At 32.8% G+C, this 19,289-nt stretch overlaps 1 protein-coding gene across 37 annotated transcripts in view; it reads right to left on the bottom strand.

Moving 5' to 3' along the window:
* ATF7IP (activating transcription factor 7 interacting protein) overlaps nucleotides 1-19,289 on the bottom strand; it is a 113,732-nt gene that overhangs the window by 4,816 nt on the left and 89,627 nt on the right. For all 37 annotated transcript variants that reach the window (XM_001501672.7, XM_070269952.1, XM_070269947.1 and 34 more), the window contains 5 exons: nucleotides 15,599-15,663; nucleotides 8,604-8,682; nucleotides 6,397-6,552; nucleotides 4,589-4,771; nucleotides 3,304-3,416 (listed from right to left, as the gene is read on the bottom strand). In XM_001501672.7, the coding sequence (XP_001501722.4) occupies nucleotides 3,304-3,416; nucleotides 4,589-4,771; nucleotides 6,397-6,552; nucleotides 8,604-8,682; nucleotides 15,599-15,663 (596 nt within the window). The remainder of the gene's footprint in view (nucleotides 1-3,303; nucleotides 3,417-4,588; nucleotides 4,772-6,396; nucleotides 6,553-8,603; nucleotides 8,683-15,598; nucleotides 15,664-19,289) is intronic.

Raw genomic sequence — 19,289 nt, 5'->3', positions numbered from 1 at the left:
CAATCACATCCCAAACCATGGTGCTGAGGTTACTCTTGCTATACTTTCTAGATCTAAAATATTGAGTTTTCCTTGGAAAACAAAAGCCCTTGCTGATGGAACATCATCTTGACAGAAACTGAAATAATCATCTACTTCTAACAAAATAATTTATGATTTAATTCTCTACCTATGTTACAGATTCTCATTTTAGTATAACGTAACGTTTTTTAATATCATGTGTGGCAGTCTATCATATGCAATTTGATTATTCCACTCTACTTTCATTTTTAAGCTGTTTTTCCACCTAAAGACAGAAGCATATTCTTACAAATAAGCACATTTAATGCTGAATGTATATTATGTTCTTGGTCAGTCTGCACAAAAAAGGTGACATTTAAAGTGGACTATGAAAGATAGAATTTAGAAATGCAGAAATAGTTATGTACCTTTCTGCCAAAAGGTGAAGCCTGAACAAAGGCATGGGGAGGAACAGGAGGGGACTTATGGGCAAAAAGAAGTAATAACTTTTACTTAGACCTAGGGTATGTGAAGAAGAAAAGAGAAATTCAGAAAGGCAGGTTAAGGCCAGACGATGAAAAAGCACGAATACTAAGCTTAGGAAGTCAAACTGACTTGTCTAACAAATGGATATTATTATTATTATTATTATTATTACGTCTGGCTTTAAGATTACACTGATAATTTTTTCAAAAATAATTCAAGTGACAGCCAGGAAATACGGATATGAGTGATTATTTTCCCAAGTGAAACATATCATTGCTCACTGACTTTAGATTGGAAATCATGAAACAAATAAGATTTCCTTAACTGAAATTCATTTAATAAAAACTGTTTTAATATGTATTTCATTAAATGGATAATTTGCATACACTAAATAGCGACTTCTGCGAAGGTCTGATATCTTTTTAATTTCCATGCCTTCTCAAAGCTTAGTACCAGTAATCTGCATATAGTAAGAACTGAAAAGGATATGCTGAATAATTTCAAGGAATGCAAATCTGCTGAAATTCATATGCCTAGTGGAAAAACTTCACATACACATCCAGAAAAAGGTACAATCCACAGTTAAAAAGTTAAAAGAAAGTTAGAGGGGAAAAACGTCAAATTTAAATATATATATAACATTGAAAGCTAGAGAAGTAGAGCTGATCTGAATACTGGCCATGCTGCTGCTATTTCCTCCCTCAGCTGATCTTTTTTCCTAAAATGACAATCACTTAAGTAAATAACATTAAATAAACATATAGCCAGCAAGATCTAAGAGAAGAGGCCTGAAGCCATGAACTTGACTGGAAAGAGCACAGGGATTTTAGGAGTTTGACAATAGCTTAAATGGCCTGTAATCTCTCTCCTAATTCTTAAAGTTCTAGGATTCTGAATCTGCTCATATCCCAAAACCAGTTAAGTCAATTGAGTTGTTGCTTTGTTTTCCTTTTGCCTTTGCAATGGAGGTTTTCAGTGAAATTTTACAGATAAAATAATATGATATCAGGGATTTGCTTCAAAATAATCCAGTGTAGACATGGGTTGTAGCACTGCAGATGAACTAAGACTGGCCCAGTGCTGACCACTGTTCAAGACGAGTGATGGGTATGTGAGAATCGTGATACTCATTTCTCTACTTCTATATATATTTGAAAATTCCCATTTAAAAACATTTAAAAAATTACAGTAAAATAAGTTTCTCCTCTGAGAGAGAGTTTATTCTAAGACAATACACATGGAATCCTGTTTTTGAAAAAAAAGGTCTGATGGGCACAAATTTGTAAAACTATGGTATAAAAGATTTTTGCTATGTATTTTTTGAAAGACTATGGAATGAAAGAAATTATTTATAGACGCAAGTAACAGTAATGGTGTATTTGCCACATACCCTAATAGGGCCAGATCTGAAGCACTGTGAAATGACTCTGGAGGTGCTGGGATCAGACAGCTAAGTTTGAAAACAGCTATGGCTCTGACACTACTTTGGGTAACGACACCAAGTAACCACATAAGATCTTTGTGACACTGTATTCTCTTTCCACCAAAAGGAGAACAATAATCCTCACAGGGTTTTAAGGATTAAATAAAAAAATACATGTAAAGTACTTAATAGAGTACTTGGTATATAATAAGTACTCCATTAATATTAATGTTTTCATTGTAGTGGAACAATAAAAAAAAATAGCTGTTAAGAGCACTGGCTCTGGAGCTGGAACGCACGGGTTTTTATGAAGTACGTCTGTGGGCTTGTTACTCAACCTCTCCGTACATTAGCTAGCGTATCTATAATAAAGGATAGAAAAAGGAGAGCAAGAGTCCTAGAGGATTCCTATGTGAGGACCCAGTGTACTGACAGTGCCTGGCACATTAGGAAATGCTCATAAATGCTAGCCATTACTGAGTACTGAAAAAAGGATGCTTTGGGGGCCAGCCTGGTGGCACAGCAGTGAAGTTCGCACGTTTCACTTCGGTGGCCTGGGGTTCACCAGTTAGGATCCCAAGTGCGGATCTAGGCACCACTTGTCAAGCCATGCTGTGACAGCATCCCACATATAAAGTAGAGAAAGATGGGCACAGACGTTCGCTCAGGGCCAGTCTTCCTAAGCGAAAAAACAGGAGGATTGGCAGAAGATGTTAGCTCAGGGCTAATCTTCCTCAAAAAAATAAATAAATATCAAAAAATAAAAATCAATTAATTAATTAAAAAAAAGAAAAGGATGCTTTGCTTGGTAAAAAGTGATATCAGCTTCATAGAGCCAGCATTTCCATTTACATGGTATACCATACCAAACAATGTTACAATCATGTCACAGGATAATGTGACTGTTTTGGAGACTAAGTCTAAGGGAAAATCTTTGTTTTTTGCTGTTACAGCTCAAAAATGAATTCCTGATACCACTGGATTATTAAAAACAATAAAGTGATAGCAATGTAACAGTTAGAACTGATATAAGGCTTTGAGAAAAAGAATAAAGTTAGAATATGAAAAAATACTTTTTAAAAATACTCTTTTTAATACTCAAAAATACTCTTTTAGCCATAAGTTAGAAACATTTTTTTCACTTCTCATGGCTCAGCTGTGGACTTTTTGTACACTGTATACCACCAAAAGAAAACGCCATGTTCCTCGATGCCCATCATCCCGAGGAACATTTGTTCATAGTGCTAAGATCTATTTTCTTAAACTTCTGCTGGAAAAAGAGAGGATCTATCATTTCTGTTCGATATAACCAGTTTAAAGAAAAATTGCTGACTACACTAATATTTGACAGCTTTACCGTTGAGAATTTTGTAAAGCCAGGTCTCAGCACTTACAGGATGCACTTGTGGTGGGCGGTGATGCACTGTGAGCTGAGGTCCTGTTGATCCCAGGGTGAGCCCATTGTTTACAACATAAGTAGTTGCTTGAGGCACTCGAACCGTGACACCTACAAAAGAAAGGTAACAGATAAAATCAGAATTCTATTCGAAATTTGGTGGAACACTAATTAAGCACTTGAAGTCAATAAAGTGATATTTTTAAAATTCAAAGGAAAAATATTTCTAAGCTAGAAGTCTACACTCAGCCAAAATATCATTCAAGCATGAGGATAAATAAATTTTCATATATGCAAGCAACCAAAAAAATCCTACCTCCATGAACTCTTTCTCACATAGCAACTAAGGGATATATGCCACCAATATAAGAGTTCTCTATCAAGAACGAGGACAAAAACATGAGATACAAGGAACAGGAGATCCAGCACCAGTGAGAAAGAAATGGAATCCCTTCCAAGGGGACTATGTGCAAACATCCTAGAAGAGTGAAACACTGGTGGTAGAAGGCTAATAGGCCTTCACATGTAGAAAGCAAACAGGCCAGAGTGGAGCAGGGTGACTAAAAAGACAGACAAAGTGAAGCTGTCTTCTCAAATATCTCCGCTGTCTCATCTTTTTAACTAGGAGAGAAATCTCAACTAAGTTATCCTCGCCTCGTGTTAACGAGGTTCCTCTCTTTCTCTCTATGCCCTGGTGATCAGCTGAAGATACTCACATCACCCAACAGAAAACTGTTTTGACACACATCAGGGCAATAGAAGCAGAAAATTTAGAACCATCTACTGCCCCAACCGTATTCCCGCCATAGATTCAATACCTGGCCCATAGTACAGTTCTGCCAGGTACACTGATTGTTGTGAGCCCAGTTTCCCAGAACTCATTCATCATCGTGTTGACTGATTGCCCCAAGGAAAGCTCTTATAAACTTGGGAAAGTTGAAACAAGACTGTGAACGAGAGACTCTTCCTAGAAACCATCACCTAATAATGGCATTATTGTAGTTCTTTAAACAGCTAGATTTGCCTTTGCTATTAAATTCTGCAAAAATAAACATTTTTAGTGATACTTATATAGATGGCAAAACCATACTGAAAAGCAGAATGTAAGAACGATGGTTACCTCTGATAGAAAGTGATAGGGATGCAATTAAGGGTAGGCATAGGCATATAGTAGGCTTATAGGATATTGATAAAGCTTTATTTCTTAAATAATAAGCCACTCCAACTAAATGTTGAAGAACTACATGTAAGTTGGAACCATATACAAGAAAAGAGGCTCTTACTATTTTGGGGATTGACCTGCCGAACAGCAGGAGCCTGCATAACAGTTCCCCGCAGGGGAGCCTGAGCTGGTGGTGCTGGGAGAGTTGTATAAACCACTTGGTGGTTTGCAGGAGCTCTTGGTACAGGGAGTCTTGTGGTCACCTGAGTTACTGGACGATGTGTTACATTCACGGTGGTTGGAGCTAACGAAAAGCAGAAAAATATATAAGAATGCAGTAAATTCTATTTAACAATATTAAGTGGTAATTAACTTTGCACAAAATCTAACTATGATAAAGAGAGAAACAGAGACAACAGTTCTCCTCTTGTAATCCTGAAAGATAAGAATGATAGGCCCAAACAAAATTAATAATATTACAATCCGCACTTCAGAAGAAAAGAGCACCTCAACCAGGTCCAATGCCTTCCCGCTCTTTACTTTGATTAGATAATAAGCATGCGAAGATAAAGCAAGGATTTAGACTTCACAGTGTGATCTTACAGATGACTGAAAAGACTAAATTTTTCCTCCTCAATGTTAAACTGTTCTTAGCAGAGTGAAATTTTAGGCCCTCCAGGCCTTCTACCAACGGGTATAAATCCAAAAGAGTAACTCTGCCTTCCCACAGTTCAAGAAACTGGCTGGCTATCGCAGTCGACTATTTCTTCAGGTGAACCAAACCATCTCTTACTCAAAACAATAAAAAATCCATTAAGATGCAGACGTCTTTCTTTTCTGGCATTCCTCTTAGTCTATGTTCCAGAGATCATTAATGCCTTGAATGATGTTAGTATATATTTATCAAAAATTGAGTCCTACATGTTCACTAACAGCATGGAACTACAATAATGATTTTAAGAGTTAACAACTTGTTAATAACTCTGAATTAGAATCACATTTTACAAATGACTACGTATTGACCATGGAATAAAAAACAATAATAAACCTACTTTCATATGGAAAAATGGGTTCTATAATAACATAAATTTAGGGGTAAACACCGGCTATAACAAAGATAAAAAGGTTCTTTACTAAAGACTCCTTAGTGTTTACATATTCTAACTTTTGGTGTGAACCTTTAGAAAGGGGAACTATACAAGGAGGAATACTTATCTCTTCATCTCTTTATTACCCATTTTATTATCTATACTGCAAATGGGTCTGCATAATGATATTTCCTTCTAAATTACCTAACTTAAGTGACTGTCATTTTAATTTCACTGGATAAAATTTCATGGGAACTCAATGTTTTCCTTAATGAGAAGAGCACTTATATAAGAATTTTGCAGACAAATCTGTAAGTAGTGGCCTATTTTATGAAGAAGACAAATTGTCCTGATTGGCTTCCAAACGGTTTAGGAAATACAGGCTACAACTTAAAAATGTCTAATTTACAGCTTCTTGATGGGTAGCATGTAAAATATTAGTGCATATTTCCTGATGGTAGTGTTAGACCAGTTAAAACTAGTTCAAATTAAGAATCATTTAAAAATTCCTGTTTGATTAGTCAATTATAACTTCTTGGTTATAATCAGAATGAATCATTTCATCCATCCCTCCCAGAGAAACTATATTCATTCTTGCTGTTTACAGTGGCAGATGACAAAGAGATATATCATTTGTCTTCTTTATAATCATTTTCTATCAATGCTGCCACTTAAGAGGGTCAGCAAAACTAAGTTATATTGCATTCAAAAAGACATACTGTCTCCTAAATAACAATGACAATTATTTTTAATTTTCTGTCTACTTTTTCCTCTCAATTTCATAGTCACATTTCACTGTAGGCAACACTAAAGCTTCAGCTCAATAATTCAGCAAGTTTACCTGTAGGTAGTAAATGTATGGTTGTCTGAGATGGTCCACTTGTTGGCACCCCTGATGGCTGAAGAGGTGGTGCTGGCTGGATGGGTTGCAACGGTCGAGACACAGGCTGAGAAGATCCCATGGTTGATACAGGAGTGTGATTTAGCTTCTTAGGGTCTGTTTAATTAAAAGTGACATTATGATTATTGATATAAGAAAACTAGAAATATGGGTTTTTCCTTCATCTCTGAATTTTACTTTGTCACTCAGTCACATTCACTGCTAAGAGAGTAATTTCTTTCTATTTTAATTATGTGTACTTTTGCCAATTTGAAAACCAAGTCAGACCTTAAATAATTCACTGCTGATTTCTCACATATTCTAATTCCCATTTACAGAAACACAGCTTTCCATTTTGTTTGTTTTGAAAGAATCCTACTTGTGAACTCAATACAATATCATGTCAATCAGAATACTTTCATTTCCTACATTACTACATATCTATATCAAGGCCATTCTCCTAAATAAATAACTATAAACTGATGAGGTTTTCACCAATGATCTTGTATTCCAATTAATCTACTGTTGTTTAGGTTCTTTTGTTTGATAACACAGATGGTTGCTTATCTACACTATCCAGTCTTTTAAAATAAAATACACAGAGTGTCTGATCTCAAAAAAGTTCTCCAACAGCCTATGAAATAAATGTTTGCAACTCAGAAAAAGCCCTTAAAAATAGGTAACCCCTACATAGCATAATACAAAAAGTGTAAGCCAAAAGACCTTCTCTGACCAAAACGATCCCCACTGATTTCTATCCTATGGAATTCCTCATTAAAATGTAAACAAAATTTAAGGCTTTAGCAACTGTCACTTTAATTGGGTGCTGATGGAGAAGAACTCACTCTAGAATGGGAGAATTGAAGGTACACTCAGGTGGGACAATAGAAAGAGATCCCACGAGGTAAGAATGTTAGAAAGGAAAAGGGCAAGAGTTCCGATGACAAACTTCGCTTACTTACTTTTTTATTCAGAATCAGCCTGCCTGTGTCCTCTGAAAAATAAACCTGTATTTTTGTCCTCTAGACGTTCATTATATTTAGATTCATGTATTAAAAAACAGTAAAAGCAAGAGAGATGATTTGAAACTTTTTAAGAATAACCATACTAGTATGAATTCAACTCTGACAAATGATGGCATAAATCTTCTAATTTTACATGAGTTTTATACAAAAAAGCTGATTTACTGTCACATAATCAATTGTATACCTAAAACCAATTGAACGATCTTATTTTCTAAAATACAATTCTTTAAATCTTTAGGTTTTTAAAAAGTTTAACGTCTTTAAGACAATAAACTTATCATCTGACCCTACTAGATTTTCCACATGCATTATATAATTATCACACAGAGTTTTACAGATATATCTGCGAACAGTTATTTTGTGCAAATAAGTTTGAGAAATACTTTGTATCTTGAATCGTTCTTGAAGAATTACATTATAAATTAGCATAATAAAGGCTCAGAGAAGTCTGTACTAAAAAAAAAAAACCTCCTAATTTTGTTTAATTCAGCATTTCCCAAGTATATTTAACAGTGAACTTTTTATTCATAGAACACCTATTAACACTGCAGAAGAACAACTGGGAAAATTGGCTAATATCTATCCAATATAGTTTCTAAATATTCTAACTCAGAATAATATTGAGGATATTGGGTTTGCATGCTTTTTAACATTACATTCATTTGTATTTATACAACACTAAATAAAGGAAATTATTTCAAATAACCAAAATTAAATGTATACATACTTAAAACTATCTACATTAAAGTACACACACACACACACACACACACAGAGAAAGGACATTTAATTTGATTCCCAGATCCCTTAGTGACTCCTACTCTCTGAATTTATCCTCTACTTTAAAATGGGCATTATAGAGCTATTGCAAGGATCAAGTGAAATAACTGATACAAAATAAGAGGTCCTCCATAAGTTAAATATTCTAACTGTTCTGTTTTCCTTTATGCCTTGTTCATCTTCATTCAAGATTTGATTTCTATTTTTTAACTCTAATCTAAAAAATTCCCATACTAAAAGGGACACAAATACACCAAGTGTAATGCTGTAGAGATCTGTCTTCAATGAATAAATATTATACTAGATTCAGAGGAAAAAATGGTATCAAAGCATTCTTTAGTACAATTACTTATATTTAAGTACCTTGTGAAGCTCCACTCTCCTCATCATCCATTGTGAGATCAATGACACCACCTGAATCACTGCCTGCGGCTTTTCCACTCTGAAAAACAAAACTTGTGCATTTTGCAAAGGAAACTCTGGCAGATATAAAGGAAAATGAAATACTGAGGGGAAACGAAGATAATGAGCAGCCTGGTTCAATCTGGACCTCTAAATGGCCTTCCCTAAAGAAAGACAGTTTGTCAGATAAATGACCCCAGGATTCTCAGCAGCTAAACATCTACCATGATGCAAAAATAATTTTAAAATATTTTCACAAGAAATTTTAGCAGTATTTTTTTAAAAATTAAGCTGTCAATTGCATAGAGATATTGAAGTTAAGTGCTTTAAGTGATAAATGATTAAAGAGAAACATCATTCATTTTCCAACATTTAAAATGTTGACCAATCCTACACTAAATTGTCAATATTAACTTGGAAAAACACTAAAGGCAACTTTAAAGCTAGAATTAGGTTATATAAAATAACTTAATCTATTTTTTCCCCTAAAGAATGGTATGATAGGATAGGATATGGTATACAGCAATGTTAACTAATACCCAATTTGACCAAGTTAACCCATTGTCCAAAATCATTAGAAATGTAATTTAAAAAAAATTTTTTTAACTATATAATAGCAACAAAAAAGGAAAGAAGTACAACACAGACCTAAAGAACCAAGATCTTTGAGACAAAAAGACTTTTAGTTCCAGCACCTATTAGTTACGTGAATTTATGTTGAAAGGTAATTTCCTCAATTTCCAAAATCTGAATATGCAGTCTGTTACAAGGATTAATCCAAATATGTATATAAAGAGCTTAACACCCAGCATGACACATGGCAACTGCTTAAAATAAATGCTAATCATAATTACTTTATGATATAAGAGATTAACTCCAATGATTAAGGTTTCCTTCTGCGAAACTCAGATTTTGTGAAATTAAAGAAAGTAATTCCTTGATGTCAGAAAATTCAGGCCTAATCCAAAGATAATGATGTAATTCTAAATCTTACAATTATAAACCTTTATATGACAATGACTTCATAGAAACTAACCTGTTAACAAACACCACAAATATATAAAATTCAAACTAAAAGTCCTAACAAATCCTTGAAGAATGAAACAGAATCCACTCATTACAATATATCTATAAGGTCCACTTTTCAAAGTTTGCTAAATTTAAATTTATCAAAAATTACTAGAAAAATATACAAAGACCAATAAACTAGGAGTCAACTAAAGACAAAAGATACTCAATAGAAAATGACTCCAAGCAGAGCCAGATGTTTAATTCAGCAAAGACTTCAAAGCAGCAGTTAAAAATATGTTTAAAGAATTAAAGGAAAGCATGATAATAATGAATGTGCAAATAGGAAATCTCAGAAGTAGAAACTGAAAAAGAATAGAAATTTTAGGGCTGACAGTACGATTGCTAAATAAAAATTAGCCAGGGAGATTCAAGAGCAGATTGTAGATGGCAGAAAAGACTCAGGGAAATTGATCCTAGATCAGTAGAAATTTTACAGAAAGAAAAACACAAGAAAACATGAAAAGAACCTGAGACCTGTATAATATAAAAAGAAGCAGTTCAGTAAAACTCTAAAAGAAAGGAAAGAAAGAATGGGGTTGAAAAAATTATTTGAAGAGACAATGGCCAAAACCTTCCCAAATTTGATGAAAAACATTAATTTGCAAATCCAAGAGGTTTGCTCCAAGAGGAGCAAAGAGTTATTGCTGAGTATTGATCAGAAACTATGGAATTAAGAAGACTCAAACAATATACTCAAAGGGCTGATAATTTTTTCAAAATCTATAAACTAAGAACTCTATATACAATAAAGCTCTCCTCAGAAAAAGAAGGTTGAACACAAAAAAGTACATTTTTAGATATACAAAAAACAAGAACTCATCACAAACACATCTACACTGTAAAAAAATCTTAAGAAAATTCTTTAGTTTGAAAGGAAATGCCAATTCAGATTTATAGAAAAGAACAAAGAGAACCAAGTAAGTAAATATGAGGATAAATATTAAAGACAATATAGCTTTCCTTAATTTCCTTAAAAGATATACGATACTCTAAGATAAAAGTTAAAAACAATGTATTTATAGATTTGTAGCATATGTAGATGCAATACAGAATGCAATATATGTGAAAATAAGACCATAATGCATAAGAAAACAAGAATGTAATATACATGAAAATCAAAAGCAGTAGGGGGTAAATATAAATATACAGTGCCAAGGTTCCCATAACTTATCTAAGTAATTAAATATTAACTCTAAGAATAATGAGAAATAACTTTAAAATTTAGATACATATTGTAAAACCTAGAAAAAACCTTAAAAAAAATAAGTCAATGCACATATAGCTAGAAAGGCAACAGAAGAATTAAGATAGAATACTTGAAAAGAAAGCAAAAAAGAAAAAGGTTGGCACAAAACAGGAAAAAAGCACACAAACAAAAAACAGAGATGAAACAAGTTTTTAAAATTACAAAACATCAGACCTAAACCCAATCATATTAATAATTATACTAACTGTAAATGGACTCAAATTTCCTATCAAAATGTGGGGATTGTCAGATGGGATAACACATCAAGAAATCAAGAAACAACTATTTTTTCCTCCTAGATACTCACTTTAAATACAAAGATGCAAACAGACTGAAAAAAGTAAGCATAAAAAAGCTGCTATGACCATGTTAATATTAGATGAGATACAAAGAAGGAAACTTAATAATGATAAAAGGGTCAATTTGTCTATTTCTCCCATTAATTTTGTTGTTTTCCCTTCATATGTTTTGATGTTCTATTATAGAAGTGCATATTTTTCTATAATGTATAATCTATAATGGGAGAAAATGGTTTACAATCAATGATATAATCTACTGAATTATATTTTTCTGGATCATAACCTGACCGATACAATTCATCTATTATCATATACTACACGTAGTTTCCTGCCTGTATTTTCTTCTTTAGAAATAGAATTGGAAATTACTTAAATAGGCATTAATAGCAATTATAAGATAATCATAAGACAATCATGATAGCCAGCATTACTCCTATTAGGCTCTGTGCTAATTGTTTTACATTCATTAACAAATTTAATCTTTATAATAATCCTATGAGGTGAGTACCAGCATTAGCTACATTTTATACGAGTCCAAGGTGTTAAATAACTTGCCCAAAGGTTACCCACTATTAAGTGACAGGAGCCTGGTTGTCTGACTCTAGAGTTTATTATTTCTATGCCAACAGGTATAGATTTATAAACAGACACATATACCTATCTATGTATCTTTACATTTTTTCTGACACCATTTCTAAGAATCCGTATCTAATCAGAGACATCACACATTTGTATCTGTAATTACATGTATTACTGAAGTTCTCAACTTGAAACTATCAAAAAAACCCCACAAAACTTAGTTGGGTCAAATAGGTTTTAATCTAGTCATGCACCACAAAAGAATGTTTTAGTTAAGGACAGACTGCAATATATGACAGAGGTCCCATAAGATTAGTACCATACAGCCTAGGTGTATAGTAGGCTATACCACCAGCTTTGTGTAAGTACACTCTATGATGCTCACACAACGACAAAATTTGCCCAACAACGTAAACGCCTAACAATGCATTTCTTAGAACGTATCATCATCGTTAAATGATGTATGCCTGTACTAAGAACCTATTTTATTAAAAAGTTATCTAATCATGTGTTATTCTCCAACAATAACTCCCATTAAGTGAACACTAAGGAAATTTCAAGAGAGCAAAGATGTTGGCTTTGTAGAGATTTTTTTTTTTTAATGAAACAAATAACAAGAACATATTTGAAAGGCTACAGTAGAGCAATTCAACAATTGCGAAGAAAGTTAACACAGAAGACCTGGTTGTTCACTCCCTGCACATCTCTCCACGGGAACTGGGAACTATAACTGAAGCTTGGTTAGCTACTAGGAATGCGGCCCTTGGAAAGTTTACGTAAATGATTTGTAATTTTCTTAGGTCCACCTTGAATAATGGACAGTGTCATACTGACTTGTCAGGATTGATTCGCACAAACATTAAGATTGATGGTGTACACCTGATTTCACCGTTGGGGTCCTGAGTTGTGGCTGCCATGACTGGTAACATACAAAGACAAGCCTATATGACCAGCCCTCTAAAATACCTCAGACTCTGAGACTCAATCAGATTTCTCTGGGCAGAGATTCTCAGGGCATGTCCCTGCAGTTAGTAACAGAGAGAAAGCACATCTCATGCAATGCTGGACAGGGGAGGATTTAGAAGCCTGTGCCTGATCTCTCTGAACCCCACTTGGTGCATATATTTTTCCTGTTGTTTTTGCTCTCTACCTTTTTGCTATGTAAACCATAACCAAGAGTACAACCTGATATGGGTCTTCTAAGTCCTTCAAGCAAATCAGCAAACTTGAGGGTAAGCCTGAATCCCTCAAAACAGCAATATAACTACAAATGGCAGCAGAAAGTATGACAATGTATGCTAATAATTTAAATAATAAGTTTACTTTTCAATATATGAAATATATTAATAAGGTATATGTGAAATGAGATATATGAATAAAATATGTAGTAATAATTCATTTTACAAAATATGTTAATAAATTCTTATTTGGGGGATATTAGAGAAATCTTCATTCAAGGACTACAAAAAAAAGACCATTTTACATATTTAATTATTTCCTAATTAGGTATGACTGAACAATAATCATTTCCATACCAGCCACTCAGATTCCTCCTAATCTATACTAGCTTTAAAGTGCTCAGAAGCACAACTAAGATTTGGCACAGAAAAAAGAAGTTAGCCATGTGTACTTAGAAAGCGACATTCTAAAACATCACAGTCTACTTGGTGTACATTACTTTCTAGTTGCTATTAAGTGGCATATTTAATAAAAAGCTAACATGTAATTTCTTAATATATCTTCCAAAGACCAATAGTGTTTCATTAATGAAGATACTCAGCACAATGACAAAAATTATATTTGTACCAGAAAAGTCAAACCAGCAAAGCAAGGATTTATAACTGGCAGCACTTGTATACCTCCATAATGGTTTTTCATTATATAATAAAATGTGCATATTACATTTATTACATTCATAAGTAGTACTCATTCAAAGCTGAAACTCTGCTATTTTTGACAAGGAATTACTTGCACAGCTTGGCTGCCTAGTCAAACTGCTTGCATGTTTTTCATAAGATGGTATCGAATTCCTCCTCCTCTACGCCAAATAAAATATCCACTGAGAGCTTAATATTTTGGTTGTACTGTCTCTTGCTGTCTGATGCAGTTACTGATTCAGCTGACTTTTGGATTGACTGGTATAAGCTGTTTCATCAAATATGTCAGTTACATAATACAATGCAAAGTAAAATATTCTGGATTCTCAAACTCATGAAGTATGGAGTAATACATGATATTTCAGATTTTCTAGAATATAATAAGCAGTTGGGTGTAACTGGGATTTATATTACTTTATTTTTTAATTTTTCCTGAATTTTAAAAGTAGAGCAACTTTTATATCAATTTTAATTTCACTTAAATGTTTATGATATTATATACATTTCATTTCAGCAATCCAATATAACCTTTTACAATGACAAAACCTGTCTTTTCCAATATGGTAGTCATTAGCCATATGTGGCTATTGAGCTTTGAAATGGGGCTACTGTGGCAGAGGAAGTAAAGTTTAATTTTAATTTGAATAGCTACTCATGACTAGTGTCTACCATATTAGATACCATAACTCTATCACCATTTTTATCGCTCTTTCTCCATTAATAAGATGATTAAACAAGTCATTACAATGTCCATTTTCTGTCCTGTAAATGTTACTTAGCTTGTCCAAACCAAAAAAAAAAAATCACTGAGAGAAATAAAGATGTCTGTAAATTCTTTGTTTAGTTTTAGGTTGACTTTACAAAATAAAGCTAGACTTCCTATAAATGTCAGACAAAAACCACTGAATATATCAACATTTTCTGTATCACATCTTTCAGAAAGTAAAGTATCTCATTACTTTTAATTAAAAATGTAGCTATAATCCACAAGACATTCTCAGAAACAATCACAAATTTGACCTTTAATACCATACAGAAAGACTGCTATAATTTGTAAGAACTAAAAATATTTCTAATAGCTTTAATTTGATCTATAAACCATGTTGTATATCTAGCTTTGGTCAAAAATCCATTTTAAAGGAAAACAGACATAATTAAACATCATTATGCTTTTGTTTTAAAATTTATGTCATTTATTTGTGCCTGGCTTATTCAAGACTTCTTTTTGGTTTTTTAGAAAAATATATGAGTTTCTTGAAATGATTAAGAGGAAGGGAAGAAAATACAATAAAACTGTCAAAAACCTAATGACTTCCCTACACATCTATTCCCTCTAAAGCTACGTAGTGAAAGAAGAAGGAACAACATTGTTAACACAGGAAAAAAGTAGTGACCCCATTCCTGGGGGATTAAGATTTAACATGAAAAAGTAGCAAGACTGGCAAAGTGCTAATATGCTATCAGAAAGACTAAGATTTTCTTTCCAAACAGCTATTTCTAATCAGCTTTGAAGAAGCTAAAATGGTGCCTTTCTATATGTGTTGAGGTGTAGAGGGTAAGACAGAGAGACCATCTTAAAAGGATGGGCCAGAGAGAAGCTACTTGTGCAGACTGAATCTCTAAACCATGTGAAGGCAAATAACCAGACCATCAATTATATAACCTAAGTACCTAGTTAATATAATAAACTAATATTATCTCTGAGAGAATTACAAAGCAAAGAAATCCAATTCTTGTCAAACATTACAGAGAAGCTCTTTGAAAATCTTTGGACAGTTGTAAAAAATAGAATAATTTTCATTGTCTCAAAGAATACTGACGGAAAACCATTCTCCTGTGGACTATAATTAGAATTTTACTTTGAAATAGAAGGAAAAATCTTACCTGTGATGTGCTATCAGCTGCTTTCTTATTAACAGAAGCATCTATTGTTTTGTTTGTCTGGTTTTCTGAGGAGTCAAAAAAAAAAGTCAGAGTCATTTTTAAAAGCACCTACAAAATATGAAAGGTTGTGTTGCTTTATATACAACAATTCATATAATTTTCTCCAGTTATTTTTTTGTCTGTCAACATGTCACGTACGTAAACGGAGTCTTTCACAGATCACTGTTACATCTTTCAGAAGGATGAATTCACAATAGGGATCAAAAAACTTGACAGACCCATTGACCCAGAAACTTTAACTCTATCCTAAGGAATATCTCAGGGAACAATTTAAGATGTGCATAACTTAAATGTTCTAACATGAGTGAATGGTTAAAAAATATATAATTCTTCCATACTATACACCTTTGGAGAAAAAAACAATGACATAGCAAAAAATATAAGAAAGTCCTTAGAAAAATAGTTACAAACACAGTGATTCCAAGAAAATACACAGGCATAGCCTCGGTGGTTCAATCACAGATGATTTTTCTTTTTTTATTCATTTTTCAATTAAATTGTATTGTTTGTGGTACACACACACACACACACACTGTACAGACATACATATGAGAGTCACTTCCGGAACAGCAGAGAAAATAAACCAACTATGTTTTTCTGCCTCAGTTTCTAAAGAGAAGGTATTAAATTTTATCAGATATCTTTAGCATCTACTAAGGTAATTATTTAGCCTTTCCTCTTTGGAAATGCAGCGAATTACGTTAACAGGAGTTTTCTAATACTGAAATAGCCCATCCTTGCTTTCTGTACATAAAAACCTTCTTGGTCAAAATATGGCATTCCTTTCATTTGCAAATCTTCAGAACACATATTGTGTAAATCATTTATTTTAAAAATAAATAAATAAAAACAGGAGATAGAACAATATATTTCCATATATACACATATAAACCTGTACATCAAAAAAATCAGGGTAAACATCTAACTGTTTAAAAATGGTTTTTCCAGGCTAGCAAAGTAAAAAGGAGGCCCTTACAATTTTTCCCTACAATTTCTCCCTATCTGAATTATCTTAGCTCTTTTTGTAGGAAGAATACAGTAAGATATTATTTAGTTTTTTAAAAAGATCTTAAAATTACTTCACTTATAATGAATCAGCATCTGTTTTGGACTGTGAAGTTCCCGAAATACTACCTAACAAAAAACTAACTCTAGGTTACTGATCCTACATTGCAGAGTATTAAAATACACTGATGACATTACCAAAACCTCAGCGATCCACTACCAAAGTTGTTTATATACCACGCTAGAATATATTCACTTGGATTTGAAACTCATTTTCATTTTCAAATGAAAATAAAAGGTAACTTTAGATGAAAAGTAGATGAGGGAGCTTCATTTTTCTTTTGTTTACATATTCTCATACAAAAAATTCCTCAAGATTCAGGAAAGACTTAGACTGCTTAATAAAAGTTTATATACATACATATTCACACACAGAAATATATATTTATTTTTAAAATAACTATGAGAGTTTCGTTATCCAGTATGACTCACTCTTTGACCTAACTGTCTCAGGGCTAGGAGTCAATTATTCACAGAACTGTAATAATATTCCTTAATCTAGATTTTCAAGTAATATCCCCTGCCCCTTTATTACAGACATTTTTCTTGGTTCTTAATGTAACATTTTACAGTTTCACTGCATCCTTCTTGTTTTCTTTTACTATAATATCTACTTTAGATGACTTCTGAAAGTAAAAAGTTATAAATCAATCTATGTATCAATAAAACTAATCAGGGTGTGAAATAAGAAATCGTACCTTGGAATCTTTCTATCATTTGGGAAACACCTCTATCTTGTTATTCTTAATAGATACGGTCACTTTTAACCAACATTGCATTTTTACCAGAGTCAACAAAGCGTTTTACAGGAGTGCCAATTAGTGTCCCTTAGTAGGTGCTGGACAACTGTTGTACGGAAAAAAATGGAATGCAAAACTTGTAAACCGTTTTCACACCACTTCTCATCTAAATCACTACAAGGGCCTCCTAACTGGTCTCGCTAACTCCATTTTTATCCCCTCCAAACCCTTCCCCTCCCTGTAGCCAGTGTTCATAAATGTCACACTCCTCTGCAAAAATCCTTTAACCTTACTTCCCACGTCTTCCCATGCATTATCTCTTACCTTTCCAGATCTCCCATATCCTCTCACAGAAACCTGCACTTCTTAATACTTATCACATTATAATGAATTACTCATTTAACAGCCCACATCCCTATTTGATTGTGAGCTTGGTGAGAATGCGACTATCTTATACATTTCTGTGTCTGCAGAATTTTAGAACAATACATGCGTTCAATATTTCAGGAATGAATGAAATTAGCCATAATTTAAGCCCTAAATTTCCAAGTAGTCTCTAGGATGATTTCTACTTTACAACAGACAGAAAAGAATGACTTACTAAAAGGGATATATATGAACTATAATAAAATATATATAAATACAAGTGATCTAGTTAGCATATGTTCTCATTAAGTCAATAATACCTACATAAGTACAAGACAAAAAATTGTAATCATATAACTAATTAATTTATCATATTAAGGAGGTATTAAAGTTTAGCTTCAACCTTCATATTCAGCCAAAATTTGCTCTCTGGCTTCAGTTAGTTTCCGGGAAGCCTAAACAGCTAAATGCCTACTTTAACATAATTTATGGCACTCCTGAAATTATACATGATCAAAGAAAGTATCATCTCATAGGATCTCAATCTAATTAATATTATGAACAACACACAAACAAAGCCTGTCATTTACATTTATAGTTAATACCTAATAATTTACTTTCAAATGTAAAGTAAGCGTTTCAAAGATAAGCGTTCTAAATAGAGCTTGAAATGAAGATTTCCTTAATATAATTTATATATTAAAGTACATATAAATGTGTTAAATATGCTAAAATGTAAAATTTTAAGTGTAAGTATAAATGTATATTATCAGAAAAGTAGAATGATGCACTATTTAATAATGATTGTGAAAACTATTAATTTTATATACAAAAATAATTAAGAATAATCAAGTAATTAAATACAAAACAGACTGACACATTACAACTAATCAAGTGCATTAGCTAGATAACAGGGGAAAATATACCCTTTCCGTAAACAAATATTCATAAAAATTTTGAGAACAGTAATGAAATTATACTATAATTTGATATGTGTAGAAGTATTTAGAGTACTAGCATTCGTAACATTAAACAAAATCTCTTGAGTTATTTCTTTCTTTTCAGGGCATGGTCTTTCAGGAAAAGTGCTATATTTAAGAATATATCTCACCTTGTGACTATGAATTAAAAACAATGTCAACTTAGGCTCAATATTTCTAAAGAGGAAAAGCTCCAAAATCACATAAAACAATGTCCATGATAAATCATCCTCCCCTTGACATATTAAAAAATACTGAGGATTAGAAAAATAAATTAGAGAAAAATGAACTAATCCCCCAAAATCTTAATCATCTAACCTCAATTAAAAGTAAGCATCTTTTAGTGTTGTAAACATGAATTAGAGTGTCTAAGGAATAATACGGTAGTAGATAATGCTAAAAAATATTGTTATTGTATTGTGCAAACACACATTTTAAATACTAATATTACTAATAATTGCATTTTTATATAAAATTTCA

Source organism: Equus caballus, chromosome 6 (genome assembly GCF_041296265.1).
Source record: "Equus caballus isolate H_3958 breed thoroughbred chromosome 6, TB-T2T, whole genome shotgun sequence".
NCBI lineage: Eukaryota > Metazoa > Chordata > Mammalia > Perissodactyla > Equidae > Equus > Equus caballus.
This window is presented reverse-complemented; position numbering and strand designations above follow the sequence as displayed.